Source organism: Coccinella septempunctata, chromosome X (assembly GCF_907165205.1).
Source record: "Coccinella septempunctata chromosome X, icCocSept1.1, whole genome shotgun sequence".
Taxonomy (NCBI): Eukaryota; Metazoa; Arthropoda; class Insecta; order Coleoptera; family Coccinellidae; genus Coccinella; species Coccinella septempunctata.
The window spans coordinates 246046-262500 of NC_058198.1; the positions used below are offsets into that span (position 1 = coordinate 246046).

General features: G+C 34.6%; 4 protein-coding genes across 5 annotated transcripts; 2 read left to right on the forward strand and 2 right to left on the reverse strand.

Annotated features, from left to right (window-relative positions):
• Nucleotides 1-2283: 2283 nt before the first annotated feature.
• On the forward strand, nucleotides 2284-3354 carry LOC123321382 (protein jagunal). The gene is made up of 4 exons (XM_044908939.1): nucleotides 2284-2505; nucleotides 2585-2726; nucleotides 2780-3004; nucleotides 3066-3354. Exons 1-4 carry the CDS (start codon nucleotides 2414-2416, stop codon nucleotides 3192-3194), a joined length of 588 nt encoding a protein of 195 aa, XP_044764874.1. The 5' UTR covers nucleotides 2284-2413; the 3' UTR covers nucleotides 3195-3354.
• Nucleotides 3355-4211: 857 nt separating this feature from the next.
• Nucleotides 4212-13780, forward strand: LOC123321381 (monocarboxylate transporter 4). 2 transcript variants are annotated; one of them, XM_044908937.1, is made up of 3 exons: nucleotides 4212-4955; nucleotides 11338-11568; nucleotides 12115-13780. In XM_044908937.1, exons 1-3 carry the CDS (start codon nucleotides 4820-4822, stop codon nucleotides 13557-13559), a joined length of 1812 nt encoding a protein of 603 aa, XP_044764872.1. In that variant the 5' UTR covers nucleotides 4212-4819; the 3' UTR covers nucleotides 13560-13780. The 2 variants fall into 2 exon arrangements, with proteins under 2 accessions (XP_044764872.1, XP_044764873.1); XM_044908938.1 differs by lacking the exon at nucleotides 4212-4955 and adding an exon at nucleotides 10924-11040.
• LOC123321379 lies at nucleotides 4991-10290 on the reverse strand. The gene is made up of 2 exons (XM_044908936.1): nucleotides 9643-10290; nucleotides 4991-8816 (listed from the first exon to the last, which is right to left on the reverse strand). Exons 1-2 carry the CDS (start codon nucleotides 9809-9811, stop codon nucleotides 6535-6537), a joined length of 2451 nt encoding a protein of 816 aa, XP_044764871.1. The 5' UTR covers nucleotides 9812-10290; the 3' UTR covers nucleotides 4991-6534.
• A 311-nt stretch (nucleotides 13781-14091) lies between the features above and the next one.
• LOC123321383 (UPF0547 protein C16orf87 homolog) lies at nucleotides 14092-14989 on the reverse strand. Its single transcript, XM_044908941.1, has 3 exons — nucleotides 14667-14989; nucleotides 14446-14613; nucleotides 14092-14388 (listed from the first exon to the last, which is right to left on the reverse strand). Exons 1-3 carry the CDS (start codon nucleotides 14700-14702, stop codon nucleotides 14194-14196), a joined length of 399 nt encoding a protein of 132 aa, XP_044764876.1. The 5' UTR covers nucleotides 14703-14989; the 3' UTR covers nucleotides 14092-14193.
• Nucleotides 14990-16455: the final 1466 nt, after the last annotated feature.

Sequence of the window (16455 nt, forward strand, 5' to 3'; positions counted from 1 at the left end):
CGAAGGGGCAATACTCCTTTTAGTGTGTATATATATATAAAATCAGTTATGTCATATTTAATAATCATATATCATCAAAATGGCAATGATCAATTTCTTTTAATATGTATATTTTATTATTTTTCATGGTCTTATTGGCGTTGAACTCTATTTTCAATTGAAAATATTAGTCAACAAGAACTTTTTTCATTGGGACATGAAAATATGAAAAGAACAGTGGGGCAAAAAAAATACTTAAGAGTAGAAGGACAATTATATATTCATCTTTGAATATTTCTCATAAGCTTCAATTGTCTGCATAACCAGTCAAAAATAATAATTTTCCTAAATAATTATTTACTTGATACTATCTTGACTATCTATTTTAATTTTTAATAAATGAATTCAAAGTATAGCACACAAAGCTCCTTCACAATTATCCTAAGTGCAGCTAACAACATAATAGTGGCCTATTTTTTATAGAACATAACTTCTATTCACTTAATAGAAAAATTTTAACAACTGTCTAATATTATTTCACATTTGTTATTGAAATTTTGGTCTTTTTATTATCGAAAGAGCATATTCAGATATTGATTGCATCCAATATTGATCCACGTAACAACTTAAAATACAATCCCATTTTGGAAAATTCTTGTGCAAACAAAACTTATCTTGGATATTGCCTTGGTTTATTGAAATCCAGTGCTATAAACGAAAATAACTATTCAGCTTTGAATACCCTAAAAATATTACCTAGCCCTGTTTCCACTTGATGTTTTATGTTTGAATTGTGTTTTAGTTTTTGGTTAATTTTTTTATTTTGAACAATTCTTCTGTTAGGGGTTTGTACAGGGTGTTTATAAATGATTGTAATATAATAGTGAGATTTGAATTATTTTTTGACCTCCATACTAATGAATTCTGTGGAATTTTGAAATTGAGTCATTCTAATTATTGTATTCCCAATTTTATTGAAATTTTGTGAACTTCAGTATCTGAAACTGTGAAAGTTATTGAAATCTGCAATATGAGAATATTTCTGCGCTCACTGCTATGTCGAAATTGTTTGAGAAGACCCTTTTTTAATGATCTTGTATACTCCTCAGTTATTGTTTTCAGTCACAAAATTTGTTTAAAGGCAATTTCTTCTTTCAATGGACTGAGATACTCCCACCGGGTCCAAGAAAATGTGAAAGCTTCCTTTATACTTGTGAATTCCTGGAGTCACTCCTGAAATGAAAAATAAATTTATATTCTTAAATCAAGGGATGAATCTGATATGTTAGTACAAAACTATATTCTTCAGTATGGGGAATAATTATCATTAAAAAAAAACGACTGATCAACAGTCTTATTTTCTGTATGCCATCAAAATTAATTTAATATATACTTAGCATCACGTTGAATATGTAATTGAATATACATGGAAAAAATTAATTCAACACAAGTCAGCACAATATTCATGTCACCTATTTTTAATCCCTTTTCCTCACCATAGACCACTTGTGGAAGCTGTTATCCCATTTATATTCCTCAATAATACATAAAGGAGTCATAAGTATGGTTATGATTCCTATTAGAACTATGGTTCTAATAGGAATATCCATTCATCAGTTTATGTGGTAGGCAGAGAGAGTTTGCCTCTTGAAGTAACTTTGAAAAACCATCTCACACCTGTACTAACAGTTTCTCAACCAAAAAGTTCTTCCTCAAACGTTCTTCCAACATAAATTCCAAAGGGTGTTTACCATGGGGAACTGCCTCCAAGTATTGGAGGAGGTTGAAGAATGATTTCTGCGATCTATATATTCTTCTATATCCCAGGGACATTTTAGATCATTTGGAATCATCATGTAGGGCCTCTACCCTCATGGAGACAGAGACAGTTTGTTTCTGATGGAGCAAAGATTATACCTAACCTAACTCTATAATATCTGGTATATAGCTTTGAATCAGAAACAACAACATAGTTGTCTCTGCTTTGAACATATTCAAGATTTAACCCTGGCATAACATCATTGAACAGCTGAATCTGAGAAAATCTTTGATCTGAGTCTGGCTGAATTCAGAAAACACTTTATGCATAGAACCCATAGAAATTTAAGTTAGGTTAGTACATAGACTCCGAATGACTTAGTATATCTATGACCTAACCTAAGTTAGTTGATTTCTATGGATTACCTCTGGAAAGCACAGAACACTAACAACTCAACCAGAGATATCTATCTATCTTTGGAGTTAACCCATTGCACTCTATGGTAATACCATAGAGTTCAATGAGTTAACCTAACCCAAGTCTATAATATTTGATGACCATTAATTCTGTGCTGTTGGCCTGTTGCTGTTATGTAGCGAATGATGAGGTTACCTGACATTAAATGGTTTCTAATACAGAAAAATATCTAACAAAAATCTGAAATTTTGTAATATAATGGCTACGAAAGGTTCACATTACACACCCTTAGGTACTGATGGAACGGACCATGCCTATAGACAACGTATTGCTGCTCAATATCAAATAAGGTAATACTTTGTTTCAAAAATATGCCACATATTTGAATAAATGCCAATTGTTCAACTAATTGTATGTTGATTATTGCAGTGCTTTGAACAAATCAAGACTTAAATATTGTATATTTTTTCATTACCTATTATTCTTTGCAATGTTGGGAAAATTATCATCTGATATTCTAGACAGATTAGATGTATTTATTTTAGAGATTGAGGAACTAAGAATTCCACAAGTAAGATATGACTCACAATTCAGAGTGAAAATCCTCACTACAATATGTTTTAGCCGTTATGGTGGGAGTATGCCTGGTGTGTTAGTTTAATGCTTTCTTTCCTATGCCTGGCTGCCATAAAAAAGAATCGAGTAAAACCTATGAATCAGTATATTGCAGGTTTAATTGTGTTTGGTTTCATTCCACTTCTATATGCAGTTATTTATTATTTCAAAGACGTTATTGTCTACTTGATGGCTAATAATGAGGAAGATCTTGAAGATGTACAGTTCTGGCAGGTATAAATAACAATATATAATTATCTGCGCATATTATAGATTGAAACTGATTATGTTTCAGGGTTACCCCTATGGTCTTCTTTGGTATGCTTTTATACTCCTAGCACTACAAGTTCACATATTTTCTATTTATTTTGCATGGAATCTCTTACAAGCATGGAAATCAAAGGGACTCAAGAAAACCGACTGAACATTCTCCAGACTACTTCTGGCAACCATTCACCTCCTGTTTGTCATAGCAATAGAAAAGACAATGTTGCTCATTCACAATTTCTTGTTTGACACAGAAATTCTATGTATGTTTTCTTGGTGGATTGATTGTTGAATTTTATTAAACAATTTATTTTTAAGTGTTTTTAATTGCCTTTTATTATCAAGAATTCTTACATTTGCACAGTTAACAAATTAAAAGAATATCTTTGGACAAATTTAGATCATTTATTTATGTTCATAGTGAATTTGAAAAATTTAAACTCAAGGGCCTAGCGAATCTGGATTGTTTGGTGTACAAGATAGTGTAATTCATGATATGAGTTATAATAATTATTGTTTTTGTTAATTCATTATCAACCCCAAAAGGAACTATACCATTTTCTCATAAATAGAATACATTTTTCCTTAAATGCGAAAAGTAAAAGGAATATAACATCATAATGACTCACGATTAAAAATTGGTCAAGTACTTAATCCGAATCGAACGCGACAGTATTAAGAAACTTGAGATAAACCAGAATATACTATTGTATTCAAACACCCAATGCAAAAGCATTATTCTCATAAACGAAACTATTTGATATTGTATAAATAGTATCCCATCATTCATGCGAGTTCGACAAACATTTTTATTACCTATGAATGAAACGAGAGTACCCGATTACGTGAGACGACAATACCCCTCTTAACTCTCAGTCGATCACTAGGTACATACCTACAATAATTAAACTGATTCACATCATTTTATTTTATCTGATGCTACAATTTAACTCGACGAGAAAATATATCCGCAAGGTCAGATATAGCAATCAATCGAAATAATAATTTTTCGTGAGTTTAACGTGTCACAATTTCAATTACATAAAAAACTTTCATATGTAAATTGAAATGAATATGTGATCTTTAAATTTCATTTCAAAGTATCCGTCAAATTCGGAATGAAAATTTCCTCATTGTAAATATGGAAACCAATCATGTCTGTACGCAAATAGGGGCAAGGAAGGTCATGCTAACATGGTACTTTTGAGCTCATAGTGAGGAATATGCTGAATATCTTTCATGGAAACTAAATTCATTTCTAATTTCCTAACCATGTTCGAAGAAAATATGTCGCCGACACTGCTTTAGGTGTTTACAAGGTCGAACTGAGTTTATCTGACTCAAAAGTTGACAACCTGTAGAATCATTCTTTCTAATGATTTCATGGACAAGAAAACGGATCTCGAAATATACACAGCTAATGAATACCCATGTATCACCTGAAATATTCACGTCATTCAACAATAAACATGATGAAACTGCTTAAATAATTTCTTGAAACAATCCGTTGCTTTGTCTCTATTACTCTGTTGTTAATTTTACACTACACGTTCTAGTTGTGAACGCACTAGCGAGATATTGGAAACATGTGACTTCCATTTCCTTAACAAATAATTTCTATGGGAAGTTTGATCGACCGCATTTGTTCGATAAATCAGATATCGCCCAGATGCCGCCTTCTCATTCAATGCTGAAATACAAATCAGGAAGCAATATCAGCTGGCCTAGTCGTTCGTTAAAAACAAAACAATCTGAAGAGGTAATAGTGTTGTGATAAGAAATATGTCAGATGGTAGAAAATTTTCAAAGGAGCTCGAAGTGATCGAGCCCCTTCTAGAAACTCCTGAGGCAACTCTAAGCAAACATTCTAAAGTGGAATATGTAAACAATGCACGCCCCAATATAAGACATAACAGAAGTGAGTAATTTGTGTTTTTCTAGAATTATTTGTCATAATCATTTCGATTACTGTATTTCTCAAATCATCCTTATTAATAACAATATATAATTTTGATATTGTGACGAGTCTATTTAACTTGACGATTGATTTGGCGAGTATGAAGGTCCAACCATAAGTTTCGTTTTGAAAGTTTCCTTCAAATTCAAAAAGGCGCAAGACGATGGGATTTTCTGAATGTCTTGTGAATTTCGACATTCACCTCTACCGCCTTTTTCAGTTTTCATCTCATCATTAATATGTACGTTCGGAAATATTGAGTATACCTACTAGAGATTATATTAGTTAGTAGGTATAAGAATGTGGGCAATCATTCATCTTATGATAGATAAAAGCATGGTTGATTGAAAAAAAGACCTTAATCTCACCAGATATGATCCTAAATTCACTGCATAAAATTTTATCTGCTTTATTCAAATACATACAGGGTGTTCAAATATATTGCTTCTCAGTTATGTTTCAGAACTAGAACAATACCCGATAATAATAATCCAGAAATAAAGAGTCAATTCATCATTTTGAAATATAAAAGAATGATAATTCAAAAAACTTTATTGAGAAAAAACTAAGGAAATGGCGAAAGACAGCATAGTATCAGTAAGCAATATTTCAGTTACAGATAATTATACAAGGTACATAAATTCGTCTGAACAATTAAATGAAACACAAAAAAAAGAAGAGCACTGCTACCCAATTGAAAGCAAAAAAACTAGATAATCGCACAATTCAAAGCTTTGTAGAATAAAGTAAAAATTTTTAGACTGATGCTGGAAAATAATTATTTATGATTAGATATAAGATTTGAAATACTTTGAAAAGTGTATTATTCGAGTGATTTTTTCAAGGGACAGTATTGAAATATCCACAAAATAATGACGAAATTATTAATACTTCGATCCGTCAAACATTTATTGAGAACCAATGATATTATAACCTCAATTGGGTGTTTGAAACTCAATATATGATATTTCAAACAATTTAAGTTGCAACCTGACATAGTATATATCCGAAATTCCAAGAAATATATTTTGCCAACTAGGTTTCAACAAGGCCAACATGCGACCAAACAAGCAGAATTCGATACATATATCGAACGAAAATATTTTGATTATTGTATTACCTTCTCAACAATTTCGTCTTCAAAGCAGACCAAGCAAAATCTAATAAAAACGTTGCATGCGAAAAATTCAATTCGAGCGTTTTCCGATTATATATATGAAGCAAAGTCGAATACAATTGTTTCTCGTGTTAAGTACACGACTAAGAACTAGAAGAATAACTTTAGCCTGAGAAAATATCATCTTATAAACGTACATATAGTTATAAAACTTAACGAAACAGAACTATTTTTTTTTCGTTTTTTTTCATTATATATTTTTTTTTCTATTTTTTCATTTTCCATTATAATTCTTGAATTTGAACATGACAACACCAACACAACGATAAACAACAACAAAATTTTAAATTAATTCTATACTACGGATACTAGAATATTCCCTTCGAAGTGAATAATAACAATATACAGTAGTGTAGGTACCTATTACTCTGAGAACTCGAATGGGCTAGGCGGTTCAACATTCTCCTCTTCGGGCGACAGGTCAGATTCTTCCGATGACTCATTATCCTCTTCATCTGAAGCAATTACATCCTCAGATCTGGAGCTTTGTAGATTTGAATTTTCGTCGCTTCGTGGACTGTCTTCATCAAGAGGGAAAGGAATATCAAGGAGATCCTCCTCTGTGGGAAAGCCTTGCTGACCTGGAGGAACGTTCCATGCACCCCGTCTCATCCCATCTTCTGTAGCTGCGGCAGTATACACTATACGTGGAGCAAATATGAAACTGAATGTTGTTGGCATGAAAGGAGATGGACCACCTTCTCCAGTACCAGTAACTCTATGAGGAATTCTTCTGCGTGTATTACGATTGTACGAACGTATGGGCCAGGTATAACCATCACCAATGCCAACATCTCCAAAAGCTGAAGGGTGCGACATTCCCATGCGACGACTTCCCCCCCCATCTCCAACTCCGGCTGCACGTGATGAAGACGAAGCGGCTGCTGCGTCGCCCAATTCACCAGAATTTGAGGGAACGGCTGGTACATCTCCAACACCACTGGATGGTCCAGCTTGTGCATTAATCAAGTCGACAGATCTACTAGGGCCATCATTCAAATCCCTAGATGAAGAAGGAACTGCCATCTCATGAACAGATTCCGTAGGGGTGGCATGTGCAGCAGAAGATTCTCCAGATAGGGAAGCATTAGATGGTGTATCACTGAATGCAAACAATGTAGATGATGAGGGTTGAAGATTAATCACATCTCCAGACGATGACGAAGTACTTGCTTGGGTATCGCTCGATCGAGCGGATGATGGCCCAATACAAAAGTCACCTAGACCATGAGAAGATTCCACGTTCATGCCAAAAGTAGGGTGATTTGCTGCAGAGTCTCCTACTAGAAATGGCTCGGATGGATGCACACTGTACCTCGATGAATACGCTTCTTCGCCAGTTGTCATATCTAGAGTGGCCGTAGATGCTGAAGAGGACGATGTGGATGAATTTAAAGAGCATATATTCCCATCACCAGCAGCTCCGTCATTACCAATATTTGAGGATTCTTCAATCATCAAAACATCATCGTCACTACTGCTTATTTCGTGGATTTTATCAGAATCGTTAATTGGACTTGAAGTGAGATCGATCAATTGCTCATTCGAAGTAGATGAAAGGTCATCCATCGTCCACTGGAAAGAGATATCATCCGCATCGACATCAATCGGTTCTTCTTGAGATGTTGTTTGTGGGACTGAGGTATATTGTCCCGATGTCGAAGGTTGAGAAGAGTTGTGCATATACTTCTGAGCTAATGGGGACTGTGGCATTGTGCAGGTAGGAGGAACAGAAGTTTTTGTCCTAAGTCGTAACTTCTTCTTCTTCCTACAAATTGTTTGCAAGTACATTCTAATCTTCTCGTCGTCAAAATCCTCTTTGGGCGCATAAGGTAACGCTATTGGCCAAGTAGCTTGCTTATGAGGAGTATGTTGGCGACGTTTCATTGGGGGCGTCAAGAATTCTCTACTCGGGCCTGGTCTGACAGATTCATCGCTAGAGCACGCTGTGGAAGTTCCTCCAACTGTAGATGAAGGCACTTCTGGCCTCTGATGGGCAACCATTTCTGAAGGGGATGGTGCTGGCGTAGGGGAAGGGATTCGCACGTACTCGTGGAAGGTGCTCCCACTTTCATCAGGCACATTAACGCTGAAATCCTTCGATTTTTCTTGTTCTGATTCAGAGTCGCTATCGGTACTGATTGTAATCCAGTCAGAATCTGAGCTGCTTTCAGGTCCGTGAATTAGGGAAATAATTTCTCCCGAGGGCCTAGTTGATACTTGTGTGGTCACCTGTTGTGGCATTTCTCCCCTTGGTCCAATCTCAGGTGGTACAGATACAGATGTTGGAGGATGGGTACCACGAACACGCCTTCGCTTCTTCTTACTTCTGAAGCATTGTGATCTTATGCTGACGAAACAATCCTCAAATTCTCTTCGCATTCCTGGATCATGATTGAAGGCTATCAATACCGCCAAAACGTCATTTTCTACACTTAAAGCATCTCGCATTGCTTTTCTGTTAGGAATGAAAATATATGGAATAACTCTCACTTTACAACTTTCAACGATTAATGTCATATCAGCATCTATGAAGGCATCAGCAGCTAACATCACCAAACACGGCACAGGTTCGTTTTTCATTCCCTCTAATGTATCAAGTACATGCTGAACACCGATAAATACCGATGCTGCAAAATATGTCGCTGAAAGAAAGAATCGATATCCTTAGTAAAATCGTATCACAAATAACATATATTCGCTTTCGTAACCTGCAAATAAATCTGGAGTGGAAAACATTCGGTGGTAAATTCAATTCGAACTGATTTATATTAACTCGAACCTGTAGAAGTGAATCAAAATATAGAATGCCGATAATTTTCACAAAAAAAACCATTTTTATCGAGTTGACTTCGAAGACGAAGTTTTTTTGAAATATGGAACAAATGCGATGTTTGGAAAAGACTGAGAATTCATAATGAAAAATGTGTCCTTCGAATAAACAGGAAAACAACAATGCTGCTGTTGTATTGAAAATCTTCTTGGTAAAAGCTAAGCACCATGTTATATTAGTATTTATTTCTTTTTGAAATAAGAGATCAATTTCGCCTTGAAAATTCAGAAATTCAATTATCTCTTCGAGATTAAAATTCGGAACATCGACATGGACGGTCGGTCCGCCATTATTACGGTAAATAACATAAATGTCTATGGTCGCATTACCATAAATGTAAAGAGACATGGCGCCAAAATAGTTTTCCCGCGCTTTTAATATACGGAGGACTGGTGCACACTAGAACATTTTGAATTTCCCTTCCGGAAAATAAGAAAATCGAAGTAATTTGTTGTATTTTATATTTCTAGGCTAAAATTGACGAATAAAATATAAAGATACATAAAAACGTTTCGGCCAATTCAGAATGGAAACTATGCGACGTCCATTTTTCGTTTCGAAAAAAAATTCAACTGATATTAAATAACTCGAACATTGAATATACATAGAACATTAACAGAATGCAAAAAAAGTTATACCTTTCCAAAGCAGAACGTAGCATTTGTTGGTGACCGAACGGCTGCCAATGGGCCTCGCAAGACGATTACAATTTTTTACAATCTGATCATACTCGATCGCGTCTGGAAAGCGTAGAAATTCCATCATATCAGTTCCTTGTGATGTTCTAGCCGGCCGGCTATCTGCCATCTTCCACAAGAACTCACCAATTCACAAAGTTCTTTCGAAGCCAGACGACATCTCAACCCTACACTAATCGAAGACGCGAAATGAGATCAATTTCAATTCAGAAACGTGTACCCAAGCTAAGGCATAGACGAGCATAATGCGCATGAGCACAGAGCATGCGCTGATAAACCAATTTGGTCGGGACCAACAAAACTAATGTCACCAATTAAATCGGGGGTAGATTTTTGTTCATTTTCAGTATTTCAGGAGCTTCAGTCCAAAGAATTTTTGTTATGTTTTATGTTAAGCATATTTCAGCTTGATCACAGATCGGTATCGACTATATTAGTGTTCTGTGGCTATGCCTCAAGAGGTCGTGTTGCAAAATGAGATTGCAGCGCTAGGGTGAGCAGCTACGGAACTATACTATCGTTTCATAACCATGTTCATAACCTTAAAAGCTTTTTGAATGTTGAGTTTGGATGCGCGTTTTGTTGCTTTAATAGATCTCCTTTAGTTAGTGCCCGATTGCTATGGTTACAGCCAAATTCGGCTGCAACCAGAGGGCGTAACCAAAGATATTACCATGGAGGAACCTACCTCCATGTACACGTAACATATTTGGACGTATCGCATATTTTGCAACAATTCAGATAGTCTCAAATGTCTGAAACTGAGCCATTGTGAATAATCAATAAATTAAATGATCTGTTTCATTTTCCCGGAGCTGGCGGCCATGTACTTTAAAAATTCAATGAAATGGCATTTGACTTGAGGGGATGATAACTCAGCCATCTTGAATATTTCATGAGAGCTATTTATGGTGAAATGATTTTAATGCCTATACCTCCTGTCAAAAAGGGAATTAGAAAAGACCTCGTTGGTATATAAGTATGTGTTATGTGATCCATCTATCGTTTCGAAGATTGGAAAATTAGAGAATTTGGTGTATAAATTTTCTTTGATGTCTTTGGATAAATCTGATAGGTGAGCCAAATTTCAAATATATCGTTGTAGATATATATAACAGCTAGTTGAGAATTCCTTGCCATTGCATATGTTGTTTATTCAAACCGCTTTAGATGCTCCAGGAAGAACCTGTATAGTTTCTGATTGTACTTGATCGATTTTCTTTGAACTCGGCTATGAGACGACTTTTTATATGTAGAGTTAACTAGAATCTAAATTTATATTCAAATAATTGAAATGGACCATCAGTGAAATATCACATTGTATGCTTTGGTATGAAGGTACGAGTTTAATCATAATCGAACGCTTTTTCCATGAAACAAAGAAAACAGAAATACCTAGAGGTTATGTCGAAATTTAAATTCTATTTACTTTTTCCTACTGAATTATTTCACCTTAATTAAGGTAGCAATCTATCCAGACAATTGGGAATGAAATATTGTGTGCAAGCATGACTCTGTAACATGCTCATGATTATACGGTGAAATTATAATGATTAATATAAAGAAAAAAAATTATATTTTTTTGGTTTTGTGTGAATTCAAATTGTTTTCAATATTCTTCCACTCTTGTTCCAGGTGTCGCTATAATTGAAGAAGAAGATGCTAAGAAAAGAACAAAGAGAGTGCCCCCAGATGGTGGCTGGGGATGGCTGGTTCTTTTGGGAGCCACCTTAGTCAATGTTCTTATCCCAGGAACAATAAAATCTTTTGGCATCCTCTTGGTAGAATTTCTGGAAGTTTTCAGAACAAGTCCAGCAACAGCTATGTGGATACCATCTCTATGTTATTTTTTATATAGTTCCTTAGGTAAGATAAAATTGGCAGTTAATGCTTGTATGATAATTGAAAAACCATGTATCTATATAATTTAATTGCGAGATGGCAACTTTTAACTGCGATTTTGTTATCAGCTGTTGTAATATCTTAGCAACATATAATGAGAAATTTATTATTCGGTTCTTCACTTTGTACAAACACAATTCATAAAAAGAAGTATTATGATATCTTCAAAATAAATATGCGGTCTAGAAGACTCCTTGTCTTGAAATGTGCTGAAAAATTATTTGTTACTATAACTGCTCTACTAATTACTTTACTCTCTTTGTATTGTGCAAACCAATCCTGAAAAAAAAATGATATAAATCTATACATGTAATGAAATTTTGCTCATTTTGTTGTCTCAATTGAAATTAAAAATGAAACATTTTACTATAAATATATAGCAATCTTTCCAAAAATTTACTGCCAATTCATTTTCCCTCTATGTATGAGATATATTCTTCAGGATTCGGGATGTACCAACAACTATTTTGCCAATGAAAGAACTGAAATATGAAATTTATTTATTTTCAGGTCCTGTGTCAAGTATCTTATCGTTAAAATATTCCTACAGAACAGTTACATTGATTGGAGGCAGCTTTGCAGCAGTTGGAATGATATGTACAACATTTGCTCAGAATATAATATATGTATATGTTACTGTAGGAGTATTTGTTGGAACTGGAGCAGGACTAGCATTCCCTCCAACTGTATATATTGTAACTAGTTACTTCAATAGATTACGTGGGGTAGCTAATGGGATATGCATATCAGGGTCAGCTCTTGGCTCCATTATATTGCCCCCACTTTTGCGAACGATACTAGAAGAGTATGGTTATCGAGGAACCTGCCTGATTATAGGAGGTTTGATATTAAATGTTTGGGTAGCTGCCCTTTTTTATGATCCTGTGGAAAAGCATATGAAAACAATATCTGTAGAATCAGAGGAAATAGATGACAAACCACAAGAACTAATAGTTACAAGTACAATGAAATCTATGAATCAGATTGATGAGTCAGCATCAGTTGCAGCTGACAGCATGCTGAGTGATACAGTCTTCTCAGAAGCATCTCGCAAATTCAACAGAAGTGCTTCCAGTACAGCTATGCAAACACTAAGATCTCTAGGTACTGTGGAGAGGAAGATCAGTGTTCCTGCATGTACTTCTCATTCTACACAAGTGAATGATGGAACAATGCAAAGATTGAGACTTCCCAAGCATTCTCTTCCACCTAAAAGAAGTCCCTCGACAAGTTCATTTCAGTATATCACTACTCCATACCATGGAAGTGCTTTAACTCTGCAGCCAGAAGTATTTGCAAGTTCTTTCAGCATTAGAGGCTCCCAAGGAAAACTGAATGAACCACCAAAGAAAAAATTCATTGATTTAGCACTTCTTAAAGATCCTATATACCTCATCATAATGGTATCTAGTGGCATAAATGCAGTGAGCTACACAAACTTTTTGATAATCTTACCACAATATGCACTAATGCAAAATTTCGGTAAAACTAATGGTGCTCTACTTCTGTCAATTGTATCAACCTTCGATTTAATTGGTAGAATTGGTGGATCTGCATTATCAGATCTTCAGTGTTGTCCAAAACTGGGCTATTATATTGGGGGTCTTCTCATATCGGGATTAGCATTAGCATTTCTACCAATGTATCCGAATTTTGTATTTGTTTCATGTTGTTGTGTTGTATTTGGTATATCATCAGGAGCATATACAGGTGTTACTGCTGTAATTATGACAGATATGTTAGGAGAAGATAGACTTCAATCAACATATGGTATTTCATTATTCTTTAATGGTGTATTACAATTAATAAGTCCTCCTATATGTGGAGCAGTCCTAGACGGACCACAAACATATGTGATGTTGTTCATAGTTTTGGGTATTTTATTAGTATGTGCTGCATCTTTATGGCTCCTTATGCCTTGTATACCAGATTCAAAAAAACATAATGAGGAGTAAAATAACTGTACAATATATCCGAGTGATCATGAAAAATGTTTCTGATCCATACTGTGTGCCATATATGAAATAATAGTAGCGATAATCTTTATGTGAGTGTGGTCAGAATGACTCCTTATGTGAAATTGAGGTACATTTCACAACTATGTTTCAATCAAAATACTATTTCTTTTAGTAGTAAATTACACATAGTCTAAGTATAAATAAAAATCATTTTGCAATGATGAGTATTATTGTCATTATACAAAATAAGTTAATGATGATTGAAATTAAATTTCAGCTATAATGCATTATCATTACCCAGATATCACAATTTTTCAGAATGTCATATTATGAAATAATTAATTTGTAATATGCAATCCTGAATATCAAGAAAATTGCTAATTCAGCAAGATTTATCAATAAATTAACATTGTGGGTGAAAAAATGAGTAGGTGTTGAAGTACAATTGAATTACGTAGATATCAATATTTATCAATCAACCACTAAAAAGTAGATGATTTCAAATAAGAACCATAAAAAAACTTCAAAATTTGTTCAAGAAAATTTAACTTCAACTAGAATCAAAAGAACATATAAAAGAATTCTCTTATTTCACAAGGAGGTAATTAATTGAAACCATCGTCATAATATATCATGTTGGTTTCCATGTGACCATTTGAAGTTTCCTGTTCAACTCTTCTAAAATAATAGCACATTGCTTCTGTTTTTCAGGAGGTAGATTATTTATCAAGTCATCATCTTCTTCTTCCTCTTTCTTAACTTTTTTTTTTCTTTTACCTTCCTTTTTATTCACATCCTCATCCTCACATTCACTATGACGTTTAGTCTGGAAATATATAAATTTTATGAGATATGGAATTGAGAATAATCATAAATACACCACCTTCCTTGCCCGTTTATCATATTCTAAAGCATCGTAATAGTTAGGTTTCTCACGTCTCACTCTCTGAGTCCTTCTCCTCATATCTGCTCCAGGGGATAGTACCCTAGCTGTTCTTCTGGCATTAAAAAAAGAATATCCGCAAGGACATGCTTTGCATGCTACTGGTACCTATATTATTAAAACTCATTAAATTCATTCTAGACATAGGAACAAAAACATACTTGCTGATCACATTTTGGGCAACCTTTAGCAATCATTTCGAAAATTGATAATCACATTTTTAAAATATAACGTTGAATATGTAAAATTTTCTCGAGATCTCCCGTCCTTCTGAGAATTTCTTGAAAAGCAACAGCTCTTAATTTTTAATTATACATGCATATCATAGCAGCGTTTAGCTACAGAAACACAACACCATAACACAGTATGAATCAAAGATATTACATGTAATATCTTTGGTATGAATACTTCATAAACAACAATCTTTGAAAGATTATAAGAGTTAACCTAACTTTATAGATTAACTCATAGAGAAAGACGGAAAAGAGTGCCGACTCAGTGGAAAACAAAGTTCCTCTTTGGTGGAAAAATAACTTAAGCGTGATTGAAGCGCCCTCATCGGTAGTAGATCTTAACTAACTTGTTACGAAAATCGACACCAGGGAGCGTATTGCTTTTTTCCTTTGTCTATGGATTTACTCCAGACATTGAACTCTATGGTTCCCATAGAGTTCAATGACTCCAGATTTACTCTCTTTGATTACAATAATCATAGAGAAAGAAAACGTTCGTTCGTCTATGACCATAGTCATTGGGCGAAGGCAGAGACCATAGACATAACCCCAGGTTAGGAACGTCAAAGAGTCTATGGCAGAGACCACAGATTACAGTAATCTGTAATCTGTAAAATTTTCGGCGAAAATACTTTTTTCGTCGTGTCGTTTTGAAATTCAGAATATAGATTCATTAGAGCCTTCTCTATCAGAAACTGCAATCGGTTTTTTTTCAAGTGGATTATTTTTCCCTTTCTGCCCTTTTGAATGTCGGGAAATTTGGTTGGCAATAGCAGGCGAAATAAATTTTTTTCGTCAAAACTGAGGTCAGATTGGGAATCAGGGACCTCGACTTATCCAGAAAACATGTACAACACTTCAATATCTTAAACTTGGATTTTCGATTTCGATCGAAAAAAACGCAAGGCTATACATCATGAAAAATTTTCGGCGAAAATACTTTTTTCGTCGTATCGTTTTGAAATTCAGAATATAGATTCATTAGAGCCTTCTCTATCAGAAACTGCAATCAGTTCTTCTTCAAGTATATTATTTTTCGTTTTACGCCCCATTGAAGGGCTGCAACTTTGGTAGACCCTAGCCGAAATAAATTTATTTCGTCAAAACTGAGCTCAGATTTGGAATCAGGGACCTCGAATTATCCAGAAAACATGTACGGCACTTCAATATCTAAAACTTCAATTTTTGATTCCGATCGAAAAAAACGCAAGACGCAAAGATGAAAAAAGACAATTTTTCTTTAGACATTCTTGAAAATATTGCGCCATGACTAGAGACATATCTGACCTATTGATCTTCAATCCAACTCAATCTGGATCAAGGAATTAAAGTACATTTTTCTTTAGACATTTTTGAAAATATTCCATTATGACTAGAAACAATCTATTATTATGATCTTCAATCCATGATGAAAAATTTTGGCCGAAAATGCTTTGTTTTTCGTATCGTCTTGAAATTGAAAATATAGTTTAATTAGGCTCTTCTCTACCAGAAACTGCAATCGGTTCTTCTTCAAGTGAATTATTTTTCGTTTTACGCCTATTTGCATGTCGGGAAATTTGGTAGGCCATAGCAGCCGAAATAAAATTTTTTCGTCAAAACTGAGTTCAGATTTTGAATCAGGGACCTCGAATTATCTAGAAAACAGGTACGGCACTTCAATATCTAAAAGATGGATTTTTGATTCCGATCCAAAAAAACGCAAGACGCAAAGATG

Excerpts from the sequence above, each read along its gene's own strand:
- LOC123321381 (XM_044908937.1), top strand. The coding sequence starts at position 4,820 with ATGTCAGATGGTAGAAAATTTTCAAAGGAGCTCGAAGTGATCGAGCCC. Across the intron at positions 4,956-11,337 it reads CAATATAAGACATAACAGAA|GTGTCGCTATAATTGAAGAA; the intron begins GTGAGTAATTTG and ends CTCTTGTTCCAG. Across the intron at positions 11,569-12,114 it reads TTTTTTATATAGTTCCTTAG|GTCCTGTGTCAAGTATCTTA; the intron begins GTAAGATAAAAT and ends ATTTATTTTCAG.
- LOC123321379 (XM_044908936.1), bottom strand. The coding sequence starts at position 9,811 with ATGGCAGATAGCCGGCCGGCTAGAACATCACAAGGAACTGATATGATG. Across the intron at positions 8,817-9,642 it reads CTACGTTCTGCTTTGGAAAG|CGACATATTTTGCAGCATCG; the intron begins GTATAACTTTTT and ends TCTTTCTTTCAG.
- LOC123321383 (XM_044908941.1), bottom strand. The coding sequence starts at position 14,702 with ATGATTGCTAAAGGTTGCCCAAAATGTGATCAGCAA. Across the intron at positions 14,614-14,666 it reads GCCCAAAATGTGATCAGCAA|GTACCAGTAGCATGCAAAGC; the intron begins GTATGTTTTTGT and ends TTAATAATATAG. Across the intron at positions 14,389-14,445 it reads ATGATAAACGGGCAAGGAAG|ACTAAACGTCATAGTGAATG; the intron begins GTGGTGTATTTA and ends ATATATTTCCAG.
- LOC123321382 (XM_044908939.1), top strand. The coding sequence starts at position 2,414 with ATGGCTACGAAAGGTTCACATTACACACCCTTAGGTACTGATGGAACG. Across the intron at positions 2,506-2,584 it reads GCTGCTCAATATCAAATAAG|TGCTTTGAACAAATCAAGAC; the intron begins GTAATACTTTGT and ends TGATTATTGCAG. Across the intron at positions 3,005-3,065 it reads AAGATGTACAGTTCTGGCAG|GGTTACCCCTATGGTCTTCT; the intron begins GTATAAATAACA and ends ATTATGTTTCAG.